Source organism: Carya illinoinensis, chromosome 2, assembly GCF_018687715.1.
Source record: "Carya illinoinensis cultivar Pawnee chromosome 2, C.illinoinensisPawnee_v1, whole genome shotgun sequence".
Classification (NCBI taxonomy): Eukaryota; Viridiplantae; Streptophyta; class Magnoliopsida; order Fagales; family Juglandaceae; genus Carya; species Carya illinoinensis.
Window position 1 is genome coordinate 12030409 of NC_056753.1, and position 20835 is coordinate 12051243.

The window sequence follows — 20835 nt, forward strand, 5'->3', positions numbered from 1 at the left end:
TTATTTTATTTTATATAAACAGAAAGGTACAAAAAGATTATTTAAGGTCAGTTAGGGATAATAGTATAGAATATGATCCACGAATCTGACACAAAATAAATGAGTTTGGATTTAATATAAATAAGTTTGAATAAAAACAAATGATTCGATAAGATATAATTATTAACAGAAACTCTTCTAGGCGGTCACGCCGTTCTCCCTCAATAAACGGCAGCAAATAACAGAGTGACACGTCAGCCATCCACATTTAGTACACATGAACCGCATCACACACGATTGGAAAATTAAAACAAATGGAGCCGAAACCAGTCCATTTCCCTCCCCGTACAGCCCTCCCTTGCACTCCCGACCGGCGATTATTTTCCGGCAAAACTGCAACCCCACACAACCATCTATTCCGGTGTAAAGTCGAAACTCGTTTACACTCCAGACCGGCGATTCAAGTCCGGCAAAACTGCACAAGGAATAGTCTGCTATTCCGGTGTAACGGCGAAACTCCCTTGCAAACCAGACCGGCGAGACTGCCCCGCACAGCCTTCTATTCCGTCGTAGACCTCCAGCCCGCCCAAACTTCAGCACTGTCGCACCCTTCACAACCCGCACATGGTAAGTCTTCGCACAAAATTACAGCTATTCAGATTTGGGTTTTTCAGAGTGATTTTTTTGAATGGTTGTAGTGAGAATGATTAATTAATTAGAGGTAAAAATGAAATTAATTTTGAGATTTGGTTTTCAAATAGATATTTTTGAACTGAATGCTTCTTGTAGTGAAAATGAATAATTAATTTCACACTAACACCCTCTTGCATTGTAGTAGTGAGAATGGATAATTATCACGCTTTCAAATTAATTTTTCTTTTAATTTGACATTAAATACCCAATTAATATATTTTTTTTGATGAATATAAATTGAGGTAAATGTTTTTGTGGTGTTTTGAACCAAGACCCTACACAGAAAATATGCTGGTGGGGGGGCAAAGCTAGAGGATCTTATAATTTATTAAGATTGTTGTTTATATTTTACATATTTCATCATATAGATACTGTAAAAACTAGAGGATCTTTCAGCGATTAATATGTTGGGGATCTTTCAACCATTAAGTAGAAGTTGATGTAATGTTGAAGAAGGCAGAAATTTATTTCAAAGATTGCTAATGTTTTTAATCTTGTGTAAAACCTACAAGATAAGAAACTCTTAAAAATTAATTTGTTCCGACATTAAATATTTTTCTTTGTTTTATGTTGTAATGAAGGATATTCTGTCGAGTTCGAATAGTGATGAAGTTGATGTAATGATGAGTAGAAATTGCCGTGATATTGAAGATGATACTATTGAGACTGATTCTGGAGTGCAACAAGATGATATGAATGTGGAAGATTGTGTGAATGTGGAAGATGGAGTGGATGTAGGAGATGGAATTAATAATATTTCCAGTTCAAGTAGTGGTGTTTTTGAGCCATTCGTTGGGAAGGAGTTTGATGAGGTAGAAGACGCCCAAGCATTTTACAAGGCGTATGCAAGACGAACGGGTTTTGCAACGAGGACCAACCATACTCGATTATCAAAAGAGGACAGAAAACTAATTCTAGTAGAGTATGTTTGCTCAAGGGAAGGATTTCGGCGTGAAAGTCAGAAACAAATTGAACGAAAAATTCCTGAACCTGCTGAAACAAAAATTGGGTGTAAAGCAACGATGTGTATAAAAAAGGATTGTGAAAAGTGGACAGTATGCAAGTTTGTCCGTGAACACAACCATGAGCTACTTACACCGAGAAGCACGAGTTTGCTTCGTGGACATAGATGCGTAACACGTGTCCAAAAAAAACTCATTCTCACTTTAAATGAGTCCGGTGTACCGACAAGGAAGATAATGTCGGTGTTGAGCAAAGAATCAGGTGGTGATTTTAACATTGGATGTATTGGTAAGGACGTCGAGAATTATTTGGGAAATAAAAGAAGGAAATTATTTAAAGAGGGAGATGCACAAAGGTTGTATGCCTACTTTCTTGATAGGCAGTGTAAAGAACCTGGGTTTGTGTATTCCATGCAAGTTGATGAGAATGGGTGTATGGGAAGTTGCTTTTGGGCAGATGCAAGATCAAGGGCTGCGTATCAATATTTTGGGGATGTTGTCACTTTTGATGCGACATATTTGACAAATATTTATAAGATGCCGTTTGTCCCATTTTCAGGAGTTAATCATCATCACCAAACAATCATGTTCGGTTGTGCATTGTTAGTTAATGAAACAGCTGAATCATATATTTGGCTACTGAGAACATGGCAAGAGGCTATGCTTGGGCGTGCCCCTTCAACCATAATTACTGATGATGACAAGGCGATGGCGAAGGCCATTGGTGTGGTACTCCCAAATACAACTCATAGGTTGTGCCTATGGCATATTTTGCAAAAATTCCCAGAACATTTGGCACATGTGTATAACAAGTTTCCGGACTTTCAAAAAGATTTCCGTCATTGTATCCATGAGACAATTACGACTGATGAGTTTGAGCAAGAATGGAGCTCAATACTAGGGAAGTATAGTCTACTAGATAATGATTGGCTGCAAAATCTTTATAACCGACGAGATAAGTGGGTTCCAGCTTACTTACGAACCACGTTTTGTGCTGGTATGTCAACAACTCAAAGGAGCGAAAGCATGAATAAATTTTTTAAAGATTATGTTCGTTCAAGCACGATGGTGAGTGATTTTGTGCATCAATATGAGAAAGCCTTAGATGCACGTTATTTCAAGGAGAAAGAGAAGGACGTGCAAACAAAATCGACACGGGCTGTTATGAAAACTTTATGGAAAATTGAATCAGATGCAGCCTCAGTCTATACAAGGAAGTCCTTCATGATCTTCCAGGATGAGCTCTTTAATAGCCAACGGTACATTCCAACCAAAGTTGGAAAAGAGGGTGAAAGAAGGATATACGGAGTCATACCGAATGGCAAAGAGCAACCTATTTATCATGTGACCTTGGATAGTGGAGATGCGAAGGCAATATGCACATGCCATATGTTTGAGTTTGTGGGGATTCTTTGTAGGCATGTTCTATGTGTCCTTGGGAAGAAATCGAAATTAGGTATGTTGCCACATCATTATATTCTAGAGAGATGGACCATCAATGCTAAGAGTCAGACCATTCTTGATATACCAAATTCCGATGGCCATGTAATGACACACGATGATCCAATGATGAGAAAAAGCAAGTTGATGATGCAATTCTATGATATTGCCGAACTTGGCTCACAATCACCACAGAAATACAACCACCTCTCTCTTGCCTTAGACAAGGTCCACAAGGAGTTGCTCTTTATGGAAGATATTGAGGGAGAAAAAAATATAGAAGGTGGAAATATGTCACAGAATGATTCGCAAGTGTTGAAATCCCAAGTTGTATCAAATTTTTCTCAAATTTTACAAGATCCTCCAAGGGTGCTAACGAAGGGCCGACCAAAAGCGTTGAGAGCAAAAAATCCGAAAGAGACTCAAAGCACGAAAAAAAGGCGTTGTAGCATTTGCAAGATTGAGGGTCATGCTAAGAACAACTGTCCTTCAGTAAGGTTGGTTCAAATTTTTCAAATTTGTGTTGAAAAATATAGAAGGTGTTTTAATCAGTACAAGTTAATTTTTTATAGTTTTTTATCTTTTATGTAGGGATCTTGGAAATACTGGTGGGAACATATCTCAAAACTTGGATCTGTCGGGTCAAACATGAGGTTGGTGCCATTAAATGATATGGGGATCGAATGTGGGTGTTGTTTTTTAAATTATTCTTATCTGCATTTAATTGTTTTGTTTTGTGTTTTTTTCTTATGTTACAGTTAATACAAGGAAGAATTGTATTGGTTGGCTTAGAGATGAAGTTGGAGGATTGCAATGATGGCTCGATTCCGTAGGGTCAATGGAGATGTTCATTTTGGAAATGTGTTGTAATCGAATGTGATGGTGGAAATGTTATGTATTTATTGGATATTCAGATTTTAGCAATTTAGTGTAATGTTGATGATGTGCATTTCCAGATTTTAAGATTTTAGCAAGTTAGTGTAATGATGATGATGTATGTTTTCAGATTTTCAGATTTTAGCAAGTTCAGATTTTCAGATTTTAGCATTCTCAGATTTTCAGATTTTGGGCAAGAGTTGATTTTCAGATTTTAGCAAGTTTTTTCCATGTTGATGATGTATGTTTTCAGATTTTCAGATTTTAGCAAGTTCAGAATTTCAGATTTTAGCAAGTTCAGATTTTTAGATTTTAGCAAGTTTTGATTTTCAGATTTTAGCAAGTTTTTTCCATGTTGATCATGTATGTTTTCAGATTTTCAGATTTTAGCATTTTCAGATTTTCAGATTTTGGGCAAGTTTTGATTTCCAGATTTTAGCATGTTTTTTCCATGTTGATCATGTATGTTTTCAGATTTTCAGATTTTAGCAAGTTCAGATTTTCAGATTTTAGCATTTTTCAGATTTTCAGATTTTGGGCAAGTTTTGATTTTCAGATTTTAGCAAGTTTTTTCCATGTTGATCATGTATGTTTTGAGATTTTCAGAAGTTGGGCATTTTCAGATTTTCAGATTTTAGCAAGTTCCATCCATGTTGATGATGTATGTCAACAACTCAGATTTTCAGATTTTAGCATTTCCAGATTTTAGCAAGTGTAATATTGATGATGTGCATTTTCAGACCAACCTGTTTTCTACCGAATGGCAAAGAGTTCATTGCTGTTTTCTACAAACAGATTCTGGAATAGACATTTGGCACTGTTTTTTACCAACAGTTTCTGGAATAAGAGCATGTATTTTGCACAAAGTCAGAAATTACAACATAAGTATCATTACATTTCTAACATAAGTATCATTACATCCCAAAAGTACTAGTATCAACAAAAATACAGGTGCTAATTCACAAACAGCCTAATACCCATAGGTTGTAACTATTGGCCTACATACATAATTGTTGCTACGATACAAGATTATTACAGCCCAAGTCAGTACAAAACAAGACCATGACAACAATAAAGCTTTTAGCGTTCCCTTATACTTCTTCTCCATAGCGGTAAATTTGGCTTGTTCAGTGATTACACGTTCTTGGTTTAATATGTTGTTCTTTCTTTGAGCTAGCTCTAACGTCAACTTGCAACATGTATTTAGTTCCATTTCAAGATCTACCCATTGAAAGAATCCACATTGCTTCTTGATTTTATAGTTTGGACAGTTGTAAAAGCGCCTGCCAAAACTAGTCGCCTTGCCCGAAATCCTTAGCTTAGATGGAATCCCACAGTAGCAGAATGGCCTCTCGAAACTGTCACTGCTGTCTTCGTATTTCATAATGCTTAATTCTGAAAAGTCTGTACTTACAAAAGAAAATTGTTAGTTTATCCTTTTTAGCAAAACCACATCATGGCATAGTACTTGATAAAAAGGAAAGTACAATAACCTCAATCTAAAGATTTGAAAAACAGTAGAAGAAAAGAGACTCAAACAAGATTTTAGCATACCCTTATTTGTCAAATTTTTTATACAAGGTGCTGGATGAAAACAGACTCAAAAACATTATTTCCAAATTATCTGTCAAATTATTTACATGTATCTATTGAAACCAGGGTTGCACCTTGACATGTCAATTTAAAATTAAAATGAACAGGCCTTTTTGTCACAAAGGCTTATGCTAATACCCTAGCCATGAGCGAAAAATAAAAATCAGCAATGAACTCTTTCCACTGGTTTTTATACTATACAAGTTCAACTTCACCAACCATTGTCATTATCATAAGATTCATATCAAGCCATTCAGCCGACCCAACATAATTCCAGGCCTAACTACACCAAAAACAGGAGTGCAAGTGCTGGGGAATCCATTTCAAGAGTAAAATCAAGACCATCACCAAGCACCTCATGTGGGGAATGGTGCTCAATTAAACACCAGCCAACACAAATAGACTATTTCCCAGATTCCACAATCCAATTTCAGATCAAGTCCAATGGCAGCAAACCACAATCCAATCGCATCAAACCACAATCCAATCGCATCAAACCACAATCCAATCGCATCAAACCACAATCAAACAAAGAGATTAAGTTTCGAAGGGCATACCAGAGTCTCTATCGTCGTCGTCGGTGGCACTATAACTTAAAAAAAAAAAAACGAGGCATGGAAATGTTAAAATCCCACGAATAATCTTCGCACAAAATTATAATGCAGTACTCTTAAATGATAACCTAAAAACAAAGCACCATAAATCATAACGCAAATTAAAGATATACCCACGGCGAAAACAGGTGACCTCACCGAAACAGCAAAACAGAGGAGATTTTTAGATGCACAGCAGACGGCCGGAAGGAGTGGTGCCGGTGGGAACGTTTTCCCCAAATAGATTGCACGGCCACCGCAGACGGAGGGAATGAGTGGTGCCGGTCGTTTTCCCCAAAAAGATTGCACAGGCACCGCAGAGGCGACGGAGGGAAGGAGGCGTTTCGTTGGGAAGGTTATAAACACATGAGAGAGACCAAATAATGGGGTTCGGTGGCACGGTTAGGGCACATAATTTGCTCCTGAGATAAAGCAAATGGGGGAAAGAGAATATGAGAGAGGGAGGGAGGAAACGGGTTCGGCAGCAGGGCTAGGGCACATTATCTCTCTTCTGAGAGAGCAAATGGGCGAGAGAGAAAGACGAAATGACAGAGGGAAGGGGGGAAGTCCAACAATCGGGAGATTGGGTATAACGCAGGTACATGATTTTCAAATAGAATGCTTACGTGGCGAAATTTTAGTGGGTGCCGTTTTTATTAGAAGATAGGGCGTGCCTGCGGGAAGGTTTTCTCAATTATTAAACGAGTTAATTGTACGTCAATCCACGAAACCGTATAACACAAATATATATTACTTTTTAAATTTTTTTTATCAAACTAGATGTGATGCCTTTGGGAGTTCTACAGTCCCTAATGAGGGTGACATGTCATTAGTCTATTATACTTACCATAGAGCTACATACAAGTTACAAAATCTCATTTCCTTTCTCATTTGTCCGTTGTTGTGGGTTGTTTGAGAATAGAAATGATTTCATTTAATTTCATCTTATTTAATTTCATTTTCAAATATCACTCAAATATATATATATATATATATATATATATATTTTAATTTTAAATTTTTAATTTTTTTTTCTAATAATTACCTAATCATTACAATTTTTTAAAACTTCCAAACAAAACATAAAAAATAATTCACTTCTTCAAATTTCAAAATAAAAATAATATTCATTTTAACATTATAAAACTTTTCTCTATTTTTTTTTATAATCGTGACTTAAATAATTTTACTATTATTTACGAATTATTTTACTGCTATTCAAGTATTTCCAATCTCATTCCGAGTCTTTTCTTCTCTCAAGCCTATCACCCTCTCTCTGTCCTTACTGTCCCTTCTTTCTCTCTACTCCTGTCGCTCTCTCTGTCCTCAAGCCCCCCTCTCGCTTTCTCACCAAGTTGATATTCGTCACTCAACTTTATTTGTTTGGCTTTTCTTCTGTACTGGTGGATGCTTTGGGAATTTGATGGGAGGCTGGAGGAAAATATTGTTCTTTGATAGCAATGAGTTTTTTGCAAAAGAAGATGTAATCAGCTGGACACATCTCGGAAGTAAAGTCGCTGAAGAATTCAAAGAAATCCAGCGTCTCAGAGCTCGATCGTAGGGAGTGGTTCAAAAAGTTTTTGTGGGCTTTGTTGTCTTCATTTTCGTTGTTGGGCTTGAGTGGAAGGTCGTAAAAAGAAAATGCCTCCGCTTCTTCTGCTTCTTCTTCTTCTTCACATCTTTCTTTTTATTAACAGTTTTTTGTTAAAGCTGTAGATTGTGAAGAGATAAAAAGGAATGTAAAAAAAAAAAAAAAAAAAACTCGAAGAGAGAGAGAGATGGAGATCTGGGAGGTGTATATATGTGTGGTTTGTCTTGGAGAGCGTTTCCTTCCTGTATATCTTCTTGGTTTCACAGATTTTGGTCTTTTTCTTCATGCATGTCTTTAGAGTTTATGTGTGCTTTAGAGAGAGACCCACGGATTGGGTTGAAGATCAGAGAGCTTGAGGAGAGAGAGCTTCAGAGTTTCAACTTATAGGGCTTGGCAGAGGCTTGAGAGGGGCGTGCGTGACATTCCTCTGCATTTCATCCATGGTATCAAAGAAAGAAACATGACGTGGTTGTATCGTGGGTGTAAAACTTAGATGTTCACTACATCCAGCTTGAAGAGTCTCTCATTTTATAATTGTTTAGTCTTATATGTTTGTTTTTGTTGTTGAGAATATGTGATATTAATATTAGTATTTGATTATGTTAATATCTCAAACTACTAAACTTTTTTTGTTAGTATGTAATTTTAGTTCATGAAAGTATTAGTTTTCTTATATATAATTGGATTAGATATTGATTTTAAGATATGTTATCATGAATCCAATTGTAATTGTGAATTATTTATATAGTTATCATTGTATTATATATGAGATTATATAATTGAGTTAAAAAATAAATATAAGGGTTAGCTCAATCCATTTATATTAAATGGGTTAAATGAGTTGAAGCAGGTTAAAAGGTTAAATGGATTGTGTCCAGGTTAACTCGACAAAGTTAATTACTAATAGGGTTATGGGTCGTGTCGTGTCATCCAATTTGGATTTGGTTTTAGGGTCTGATCTGTTTAATTAAATGGTGCGAGTTTGGGTTGACACAACATGAACAGGACCCATGAACTCAAATTGTCACCTTTAATTGATTAGTCAGTGACAAATGTATTGGCTATAAAGATATTTTATAAAAGTAAACTCATAAATTGACGTTGCTTGATGTAATACGTCTAATTGTAAAGTTACTTTTATTGTAAAGTAGATGTAACATATCACATGAAACTATTTTAGTTTATGAATATACTTTTATAAAATATTTTTTTATGACTATAGTACTTCTCTTAGTCAATTACAAGTATAGTGGGTTAATGGTGGGAAAGTATGGGGGGAATGCTTGAACATGGGAAATGAGAGTGCTTTTTCACAATATTGGGAGGTAGCACAGCCAACAAGATTGTGGATTGAATGGTAAAATGATAATTTTACCTTGAGTAGGTGTTTTTATGTTTCTAAGTTTGTTAATAAGAAGTTTCTAACTTTTAGAATTATCAACATTTAGTTCACTTTAGTTTGTCCTATTATAAATGTTATGTTATGATATGCCATGATTTATTTCCAAGTACATGTTTATCTGTTATATGCCAATGTTATGCTATGCCATGATTTATTTCCAAGTACATGTTTATCTATTACATGCCATATTATGCTATGCCATGATTTATTTTCAAATACATGTTTATCTATTACAAGTCATGTTATGCCATGCCATTAGTCACACGTACATGTTATGTCATTTTATGGCATATCATTTCATTGTATATGTTTATCTGTTATATGTCATGTTATATCGTACCATTAGTCACATGAACATGTCACGCCATGTTATGCCATGTCATCAGTCATACGACTCCATCAGGAAATATTTTTCAATTCTAGTCATCTTACATCCATGTACAGTCAAGTTATTGTTTAAATCATGAGACAAGAATATTGTTAAGTCAAGTTCACATTTAGTTCATGTTCAATTTCAAGTTTAGTTCAAGTCAATTTCATGTTCAGGTTTAAATCATGTTTATTTCACATTCAAGTTCAACCAAGTCAGTTACAATTCAGGTTATGTAAGCAAATGTCATGCTATTTGCCAAGTCATTTCATGATCATTTATGTACATGTTAGCATTCATATCTTTTATTGTCATGCATGCATTTATATACTACTAGTTTAAATTAGTTGTTAACTTCCTGAAATTTGTAATCAAATCTCACTTGGTAGTCCCTACTATCATTCTCCCCAAAATGGTAGATCATATGTTAAAATTTGAAGAACCAACAGAGGATCACCTGGACGAGTTTGATTAGGCCATGATGCAATAACAAAGAGCTTATCTCTTTAGTGCAAGCAACTCATCGAGCTAGCTTAGTAGTTATGTTTCTTTTATTATTAGACATTTGTTATGAAGTATACTTATGTTATTTTGGGATATGTCATTTCTGGTACATAGTATTGCTCAAGGAAAAAAAAATTATTTCCTGCGAATATTGCGTATTGTTTATATGTATGCTAGGTGCATTGCATCTTTATCTATCAAGAAGAGGGGTAGGTGACCTTCTGTTGCGTGTTCCTATGCATCATGCTTCACAAAATCCCAAGTGGAATCTGGGGGTGTCTCAAAGATCCTTTGTCGGGTGGAGGAGTATATTAACATGGTGTTGGGTCATGGTGCCTCTAATACTAGTGATTTGATAAGTTTTAGGGCAGGTTGCTCATCGATGGTGCCTCTAAGGAGGATTCTATGTCACCATGACTGTGCCTCCCCTCCTTACCTGGTGCTCGAATGGAGTCCCAATCCACCCCCTTGATTATGGTCATCGGGCATAGATCTTTGAGCAAGGGGAGGAGGACATCCATATGTTACTAGGCTTGAGTATTTTTTGCACCCATCTCAAGCGAAGTTTACCACCCACTTGCAGGGATGTTGTTTGAGAGATTAGAGACTCCGCTATTGGTGTTGAGTGACCCTACAGAGGTGTAGGGAGTTGGAAAGAAAGCACATTCCCCTCCCGCTGACCATTCTTTCTCTGGGGTCTTGAGGATACGGCTATCGCCCCTTTTTGGGTCTTGTCTATGCCTTTTGGGGTGAGACCCAAGACGTTTCTTCAGGGTCCCGATTTCTACCAATGGACGATCCTCTAAGCCTTGGGCCCAATAGGGGAAAATGGTTGCTCCCCTTTATACATCCAATATATCATTGTTGGGCGGGGAGGCTTCCCTGTCATCTTCCTTTAAGGAGACCCATATTCTCACATTCTCACTAGCAAGATCATGGGGGATCATGTTTGAAAGATGGAGGGTGGGCCCATAATTGAGGTGGGCATGGTTTTTATTTCACTTCTTTCCTTGCTCCTCGGTTGGGTCATCTAGGAGGATCTAGCAATCTTTGGCCTACTCTCGTCGGTGTGGACCTAGCTCTTCGATTCCACTAGGCCCTTTGGCATCTACCCCTCCAACCAACTATTCTAAGGATTTGGCTTTACATCAGACCATGGTTGATCTTGAGCGTTTCCTTTCCAGGGTATGTCCATGTACTTTCATTGTGTGTTCTTCCTATGGTATCATCTAATAGCCCTTTGGGCATTGCAGTCACTCACTAGCAGCTTAGGTCATTTGCCACCAAGCTATTGAGACGGTGGCAACCGAAAGGGAGAAATGGGAAGCCACCTGTTCTAAGCTGGTTGGCCTCCTTCGTTATCAAGAGATGGAGTTGGACAACCTTCATCGAGAGTTGGTAGATGTGTGGGAGGAATTAGAGAGTTGCTTTCTTGAAGCCGATCAGTTGAGGGAGGAGAGGGACTTCGAGCATGGCTATAGGGTCAGGATGGAGGAGAAGTTGGAGAGGGTGAGGCTCATGGTGCTAGGCATGCAAAAGATAGCCTTATGAGTCAAAGTTTCTGATCACGAGCTTCAGTTAGAGTTCGACAACCATCATGGTGAACCACTTAGCACACGGATTCAACTCCAATGGAGTAACCAAAAGACCCAAATCAATCAACCACATAGATTTCCATTTCTAGCATTTATCACCAAAACCCAAATCAAACCTACAATCATACATAGTTCCAATTTCAAGTAAACATCAACCAATTGAGTCATGTAAATAGCGGTATATTTAATGGACAAGCAAATGAATATCTTAACCAATTCGGAGTGGTATTTAGATGGATTTGTGGGGCAAATAGCATTGTGCAAAAGATGTTCAATAGAGTTAGGTGGCTTGGCTAGATGTTGTGTGGTGCCCTCCATTCGTCCATATACTTCTACTGGCAGAGGGGACAAATAAGCAGCTATAGAGAGAGGGAACATGACCGAGAGATAGGAATTGAGAGGCTCACCAGTTGTTTCATGTGACTTCATTAGTGTAGGTGACATGTTGTGGAGGTGTGGTTGATAGGGAGTTTAGGGCACTTAACAGAGGGTTGGGGATGAGTGCTTGATGCCATAGAGTTATGTTGTGTAAGGCCTAGGTGGTGGTAGCATACGGTGGAGATATATACTGCAAAGTGATGGCATCATGTAATCAGTGTGTGCAACAAGTGATAGAGATGGTAGGGTGTGTGCGTGTGTGCGTGAGAGAGAGAGAGAGAGAGAGAGAGAGAGAGAGAGAGAGAGAGAGAGAGAGAGAGAGAGAGAGAGAGTGATAGAGAGAGAGAGACAAATATAAAGGATGAGGGAAAGAGATGGTGGAGTAGAGATAGCTTACATACAATGGCAAGGAGGAAGGCGATAGTGTGGTAGTCTAGGCAGTGGCATGGTGTTTGCCTTGGGCGATAGTGGCACACTGGCTATGAATCCAACAGGAAGATAAAAAATCATAAAGAGAAGCAAGGGGGAAGAGAGAGACAAGAAGAGCGAGAAAACTTACCAACGACGAGTAGATACAGTGTGGCGCAGTGACAAGGTTTGGATGACGTGAAGAGGCAAATGAAGAAAGAGGGGATTGGGGGGGGGGGGGGGAGGGGCGCTATGGAGGGTAGAAGAGACAAAAATTGTTTTTTAGGGGTATATTCAGTTTGGTCTGGTCTGGTTTAGGGTCACATACTGAAATTTACCACTAAGGACTGAACCGGACCATTAGCTATCGGTCTGGTTGATCCAATATGAGCTAGAAATATTTTTTTCTTCTTTTATTTTTTGGTAGATAAATTAATACAAAAAAGTAATTAAGTTAGTAAAATCAAATTTAAGTGAGCTCTTTAATGTGGATCATGTAACTAATTGATTAAAAAAATAATTAATTATAATTAGATTTATAATTAATAGTTACTAACTTAGTACTTTAGTATAGTATGTATCTACATATAATAACATATATTACCATATGATTTATTGTATGATGCATTAGTTAAGTGATATCATATATTATTTTACATTTTATATAGGTAATGGTGATAGATTAGAGAAAATTACATAATTAACTTATACAACTATTATATAAAATAATACAATTTATATATATATATATATATATATATTAAAAATATATGTAAGTGATTCGGTTGGTTTGGGACTGGACTGAAATGACACTGTTTTTAGGGGCTTTAAGGTTTAGGGCTTAGTCAAAATGGCACTATTTTTTTCCTGTGGTCGGGCTAGGTTTAAACCTTTTGCTTGGGTTTGGGCTCATAACAGACCAGGTCTTTACATAATCCCTCAAAAGTACCCCCGAATAGAGTATCCTCATGATGATAAGAAGGATCTTGCTTTAAATTATTGAGGGACAGTTATATCACATGACCTGTGGTGAAGTTTCATGTGACCTACTCCCACCCATATCAATCACTCTTTGAGTGGTCAACCCATGAAGGAAGAAGTTAATGATTTGAATAAGGGCTTGTTTGTTTTCAGAGTTGAAACACAAACCTTCTCTACTTTTGTATGAACAATCGATTTGTGAAAACAAATAGTAAAAAGATAATATCTCATCTCACCTTCAACTTATTCCATCACTATATCTTGATTGAACCCATATGCTAACCATTGAAGACCAAAAAGGAAAAAACAATGACCATTGATTTCAATTGACAGACTCGTGTACCTCTCTCCTCTCTCCTCGCTTGTCTACCTCTCTCATGTTGCTCTAATTTTCCCGTTACACAGAGTGCCTCCCCCTTCCTGCTTCATTCCCCAACCCCTATAACTGTGTAATCATCGAGCTGCCTTAAACCTAGCATTAATCACATAATCTACTGTGTTGCCCTTGTTGTACCATGTAGAATAGTCCCTTCGTGTGCCTTCAGACAGTGGAGATTCCCATCCCATCTTGGGCAGTGGGTTTAGCTTTACTTGCAAATCACCTCACCCCTACGGATCTTGGCATATGCATTGCAGTAAGTTTGTCCACATTCTCAGGATTGCAAGGTCCTTTGGTTCTCTGTTCTAGTGGGAAAACGGTATAAATTGAAGATGCCCAAACTGAGCCTATCAACCAGAACCAATCAGTTCTCATGGCGCACCACTGTCCCCAACTCTTTCCATTAAGGTCGTAGCATTCTTAGCTCGGGCACGATGGCTCCAAAGACATGGTCCTACTAGGTAACCATCTCATCTCCCATTTTTCATTTGCAAAAATTCACCTGCATTGGATGTGCTATTGTGGCATGCTTATTGAATATCTAGTATTTTTGTGTCAAGGCAACATTTTCTAGTTGCTAGGTTGTTCTAGTGTATGGGATTTTTTTTTGGTGTTTCAAGTTCTGTTTTGCTAGCTGTGGTTATCACATTATTAGAGGTTTAGCATAGCCCTAAAGCGGACCAATTCTCTCTTCCTCCAAGCAACCTTTGTGCACACGAGTTTGAAAAAAAACCACCAACACCCCACATGAGCAATGCCTTCATTGGTACTAAATATGGTCATACGCTGGGCATCATGTTCATTTCTTTCTAAATGTTTTAGCTATTATGAATTTTGTAGCTTGCATAATTGAAATAACCATTAATTATGAGATTATCAATGCAACAATTTTTTTTTATTTGCAAATACTATTAATTGCAAGGAAAATAAACTTGTTGCTAATAAAACTATTTGCAACTAGAAAGATTGTAGTTAGTAATATGAAGTAGTTTGCAATGAAAGTCCGAATGTTGCCACTGAATATAAAAATTCAACAAAAAATTTTCATTGCTAATACCTTAAAAAATAACATTGCTAATACGAATTACAATGTTTATTTGTAAGAACAAATTTAGTTGGAAATAATCATTTTTCATTGGAACAATTAGATTATTTACATGGAGTTAATTAATTTATGTTGGCAAAACTCGTTATTTTTGAAAGAAACAAAGTTTCTTTTGCAAGGATTAAAAAATCGTTGCAAACACCGATTATGTACAATGCAATTATCATCATTGTAAAAAGCTTCATCATAAATGATCATATCTCTAGCTTGTAGTGAAACAAACCAGTCCTCCAACAAGAGATTTAGGATTAGGTTCAAGATCGATTGGTTGGAATAGAGATTTTGGCTCCGTTAGGTCAACCTTGAACAACCTCAATTGTGATAGGTTTGGTCACCATCGGTTCCGTCACTAAACTAATGGGATTGGTTCAAAGGACTAGTTATAAAGAAAAATATTTCTAGTTACTGAAAATACTATTCATCATCAAATAGAATGAAAAGTGTAACTGAACACCAAGTCTTATATTTGATCACAGTAAATAATGTTTATAATTAAATGCATACACAACTAGATATTATCACTGTCATGACATTTCCATGGAAAGTCTATCTAAAGACATATTGACACCTTTTGAAGAAAATAAAAAATATAATAGTAACACTAGAATATAAGATCCTCAATTAAATTGGAGCATTTGATTGCCAATAAGGATTAAAATAAAGATGACTACTCAAATTGAAAAAGAATGTGGCTGAAGATACCGAGAAGCATGTAAGGAAAACCCTTAATCTATTTCATACAAATTTGTGGTACTTTCATTTAAACATTGTGTTGTTGTTGGATACGACTCATATATTTGGGCACAACTTCTTAATTTTTTTGATTTATGCTTGATTTATTTCATCCCAATTCACATAGAATGAAGAATTCCCAAATATGGAAAACAATCTCCATAGTCAAATAGAATAACAAGTTTAAGGGAACATCTGTTTTATATTTAAGCCCAATAACTAATTATTCAAAATCAAAATCATAGATAACTGACCATTATTATTATCATTAATGATTTGAAAGAAAATCTATGTATCTTAATTGCATAGACAATTTGACAACCTTTTTGAAGTATCAAAAGAAAAATAATAACATGAGTATATAAGATCTTCCATCAAGTTGGAGCATCTTTGTAGCCAATAAGGGTGAATATAAAGAAAAGTCATAACAGTAAAGAAGAAAATGATGTAAGATACCGAGAAGCTTGTATGGAAGACCAAAGGATCTATTTCATACCATTTACTATCACTTGCATTTGAAGATTGGGTTGGCGTTGGATTTGACTTGTTTCCTTTGCTGCAACTTTTATCTAGTGGTGGTCCACAAAGAAATACATTTCCTTCATAGCTGCTTTTCTCAAATGTTCCAAATTGTGCTTTCATATCTGGAACTTTACCTGATAGGTTGTTGTTGGCCACATTGAATATCTCGAGAAAGGTTAGATCAATTAATGCTGAAGGAATTTCTCCACTTAAACTATTGTGAGAGAGGTCTAAACTTTCCAAGAGAGCCAAGTTCGAGAATGTTATTGGAATTTGGCCTAACACAGGTGGGATGCCACCTGTTAGGTTGTTGCAAGAGAGATCCAATCCAAACATGTAACCAAGAATAGAACCTTTATAAGAACTTTGCCTATATTTGGTTACAAACTCGATCTCTATTTCAGCACTAGCAAATTCAGAACCGGAGTAAAAGTCAACAACCTCTTCCGAGAAACCTTTATATGTGTAAGGTACCGTAAGATAACTGGTACCAATAACGTCTCTATGAGAGTAGCTTACATTAGTTGCCGCTATCTCCCCAAAATATATCTTGTGGAGGCATTGTGGTATGGTCCCAAAAAAAGCATTCTTGGAAAGATCCATTATGCTTATCATTCTTAACAAACATAACTGATTCGGAATTATACCATTGAAACGATTTCCACTCAACAAAAGTACTTTTAAGCCTTGAAGTTGTTTGATTTCAACAGAGATGCTGCCCGTAAAGTTGTTATCTCCAATGTCCAATGTCAAAAGAGATGAGGAATTGAAAAGAACTTTCGGTAATGATCCTGTGAATTTGTTCCCTTGCAAATATAGGTGTTCAAGTTTTGGTAGATTTAGATAGAAAGGTAATGGTCCCGTAAATAAGTTATGAGAAAGGTCTAAAGTACTTGTCATACTTAGTTCACATGGGATCTGACCATAAAATTCATTTTTAGCCATAACAAGAGTCTTCAAGTATGACGTGTTCCCAAGCCATCGAGGGATAGTATCTGAAATTTCATTGTTGCCAATATCTAAATACGATAGGGAACCAGTTGAATTAAGTACTGGTGTGATACTTTTGAATTGATTACCATTCATCTGCAGAATTTCCTGGTATGTCCCAACGAAAATTGCACCGTTGAAGTTGTTATGAGCAAGATTCAAAACTCTCAATGACAAGCAATCTGTAGTTAATCCTCTTGGGACCCCACCTGAGAAATTATTGAAAAAAAGATCTAATACATCCAAGTAAAGCATGCCACTAATTGAGGAAGGAAGATTACCTTCAAGATTATTATTAGAAAGATTTAGATATGATAAGTTTGGAAAAATCTTGCCAATGTTTTCTTGAAGTTTTCCATTCAAGTGATTGGTCGAGACATCCATCCAAGTAATATGCGAGTGGATCAATCTTGGTAAATATAACTGACCCACGAAAGAGTTATTTCGAAGATGTAGTATATGTAATCTTGTATTGTTTTCAATCAACCAATTCGGGAAGCTTCCTTTCAACTTATTGTGAGAAAGATTAACTATATCCAATTCATGTTGAACAAGAAGGAATTTTGGAATACTGCTGGTGAGCTTGTTCAGACTACACTTGGACAATTCAATGGTCTTCAGCTGAAACAAAGGGGACCAACCCATGGAACCTTCCGTTTCTATTTCAACTTTATTCTTGTTGTCGTTGAATCTAAGAACCTCAAGCTCAGAGTAATTGGCAAATAAGTTGAATGAGAATACGCCCACAAATTGGTTATAACTAAAATTAATGTACTCAAGACTTGTTCGGCTAGCTTCCAAATATGTTGAGGAAGCATTTCCATTGAATTGGTTAGCAGTAATATCTAAAACCACAAGAGATTTCATATTGTTTATGCATGGAGGAAGAATCCCCTCAAAGTAATTGTAAGCAAGATCTAGCACTTCAAGCTTCTTCAACGCACAAAATTCTGTCCAAAAAAATAGCGTCAAAATTGATTATGCTATACTTTAACAATTGGCCAAACCAATCACCTTTATTTGCAAAATAAAAAAAAAAAATGTTCAATTCATAATTAATCATAGATCATTAGGGTAATGCTAACAAAATGTAAATTCCTGAGAAAAAATAGTTTTCCAATAGATTGAGAAATGGTTCACTAATATCCAAATTAATTCTCTAACTTGCTTAAATTGGCCTGTTCTACAAGACAGATGGTGTCTAGTTTACCAGCTAATACTATAAAGAAGGATTGCTTATGTTTTTCTCCAACCAATTACCATGCACTCTTTTGATACTTGAACTTTGACTTATAAGTGCAACTCTGATCATACTTGCTTTTCCAGTATGAATTATACCTTTGTAAAAAATCACAATTAATTTTATCACAAATATATATTTCTAAAGAGGAAAAAGTATTCTTAATATTAAAGCATCTTTAATTAAATGAAAGTTGATAATTTCATCTTTATATGTATATATTCTTGTTAAAACAATGGATAGTTACATTGGAACTTCGAATTATGATCATAGTTACATGACTAATTCTTCGTAAGATGATACAATTTTTTCTTACCTTGGATTGCTAGTTGTCCACCAAATTGGTTAAATCGCAAGATAAGAACCTCCAAGTTGCTTAAATTTGCTAGTTCTGCATAACAGTAGAAACAATGACCACATTTTAAATATAGTATAAGAGAATTTATTGTGATAACATATCACTAATGAGTATTATCATTGCCATAACGTCAATGATTTAGCTTTAGATTATCAAATCAATGTTATGATTTCAAATTAGGTAATATGAAATTCAAGTTCAAAATCTTGTCCAAATCTAAATAATCTAGACATTTGATTCAAATAGCATATTAATTTGCTATTGCAAAGTCACATCTAAGCTAATACTATAAATTAATTGATTAGTCAATATCTGAACTAAATTAAATTACATCCCCTTAAGTCTTTTGCTTGAATTCTATAAAAAGATAAACTTAAAGTAAAGCCTATAGTATTTACTAAGAAAACAGAATAAGTTTGAAAACTCATGGCCGATAATTAAAGTGATGGACACCCGCATTGCTCGAAAACAGTCCTATTAAGGGTTAACCCATGCTTGCATATCTTAAAGCGGCATATACAAATGTAATTCACTTGTATCTCAAAGCCAACGATTCCATGCATTAAAATTATTGTTAAAATGCCAAAGAGAAGGATTAATTTAGGTTTTTGTTTAGACAAAAAATTATTATCATTTAATTAACATGCATGCTATATATGACACATATATACATAATACATGTAACTTAATGAATGACGTCCTAAAAATTTGACATACCTTTGGTTGGAAAGGATCCATTCAACTCATAACTGTATTCAAGATTGAGAATCTTAAGGGATTTGACTGCAGCAATTGATTGAAGAAAACTAGCATCGTTAAGGTCATTGTGAGAAAGATCTAATATCTCCAAATTCTCCAATCTTGACAACATTTTCCAACCTGTACATAATTAATTTATTAATTTATTTTTTTATGAAACAAATAAATTAGAATGTATTTTGAATAAATTTAATGATTTAGAATTTATGAACTACATAATTAAGCAAGATTCAAACTTTTGGACAACATGATGACGTAATAATCTTTAATATATATAGGAATACTAATAATATTTTTAGATCTTAAAAAAATATAAAAAACATCCTAAGCTGTAATTATTATTTTGAAATTATTATTTGATTAGTCAACTTGTTATCATCATGTCACTTTCATGTAACATAACTAATAAATTAATGATGTGTGGAAAAGTGTAGATTGAAAGCTCATTAAAGAACAATCCAATATCTGTCCACGTATAATAAGCTAAAGTACCAATTGAATATTTAATAGTAAGGCTGCCACCTATCCGTCTAAAAATCAGCTTACCTCTAGTTGGGAACAATCCCGTCAAGTCATTGTAAGCAAGATTGAGATTCTTAAGGGATTTGACTGTAGCAATTGATTGAAGAAAACTAATGTCGTTGATGGCATTGTAACTAAGATCTAATATCTCCAAGTTCTCCAATCTTGACAACATTTTCCAACCTGTAGTTAATTTATTAATTTATTTTTTTATGAAATGAAGAAGAAAATTATACAAGAATGTATTTAGAATAAATATAGCAATTTAAAACGTATGAACTACATATTCAAGATTCAAACTTTTGCACAACATGACGTAATAATCATGAATACCTTAGAAGGGATGCTAATTAAATCCATTAGAAACGACTTAAAACATGGAGTGTGAGAATTAATAATCATGATCAATACCTTCACCATAATTTACTCCTCCTTGTAAAAAATTATCGTAATACTCAACGTCGTAAGGGATGTAAGCCCACTTAGAGATGCTAAGATGCTGTCATCAAAGGCATTATCATTGAGGTTCAATGTCTCCAAATGTTTCAATACGGCGAGTCTTTTGAAACCTTGCAAGAAAATTATTGGAAGACACAACAAAATAACTTTTATCAATAATCTTCAACAGAATTAAAACGAAAGAAAGTGAAAAAATAAATAAATAAATAAAAGATTAAAAGAAGCTTTCCACTCACACCTACACCATTTAGTAACATTTTCTGTCTTTTTTTTTAATAGAAAAAAAAAAACAATTTTTCTCCTGGGCTTCGGCTTCTGCAATTAAATTTCCTTCTTTTGCTATGAATCGAAATGAATGGAACTAATTTATATAATATATTATGAAATTGACTGCAGCTAGTTAA

General features: G+C 35.5%; 2 protein-coding genes and 1 long non-coding RNA gene across 3 annotated transcripts; 2 read left to right on the plus strand and 1 right to left on the minus strand.

Moving 5' to 3' along the window:
- Nucleotides 1-1247: 1247 nt before the first annotated feature.
- On the plus strand, nucleotides 1248-3337 carry LOC122301708 (protein FAR1-RELATED SEQUENCE 5-like). Its single transcript, XM_043113098.1, has 2 exons — nucleotides 1248-3090; nucleotides 3270-3337. The coding sequence occupies exons 1-2, from the start codon at nucleotides 1248-1250 to the stop codon at nucleotides 3335-3337; spliced, it is 1911 nt and encodes a 636-aa protein (XP_042969032.1).
- Nucleotides 3338-3373: 36 nt separating this feature from the next.
- LOC122295721 lies at nucleotides 3374-4098 on the plus strand. Its single transcript, XR_006238233.1, has 3 exons — nucleotides 3374-3571; nucleotides 3666-3727; nucleotides 3833-4098. It is a non-coding gene; the product is annotated as an uncharacterized LOC122295721 (long non-coding RNA).
- A 7483-nt stretch (nucleotides 4099-11581) lies between these two features.
- LOC122301709 (receptor like protein 21-like) lies at nucleotides 11582-20147 on the minus strand. The gene is made up of 5 exons (XM_043113099.1): nucleotides 19997-20147; nucleotides 19409-19570; nucleotides 18650-18724; nucleotides 16038-18043; nucleotides 11582-11683 (listed from the first exon to the last, which is right to left on the minus strand). Exons 1-5 carry the CDS (start codon nucleotides 20145-20147, stop codon nucleotides 11582-11584), a joined length of 2496 nt encoding a protein of 831 aa, XP_042969033.1.
- Between the last annotated feature and the right edge of the window lie 688 nt (nucleotides 20148-20835).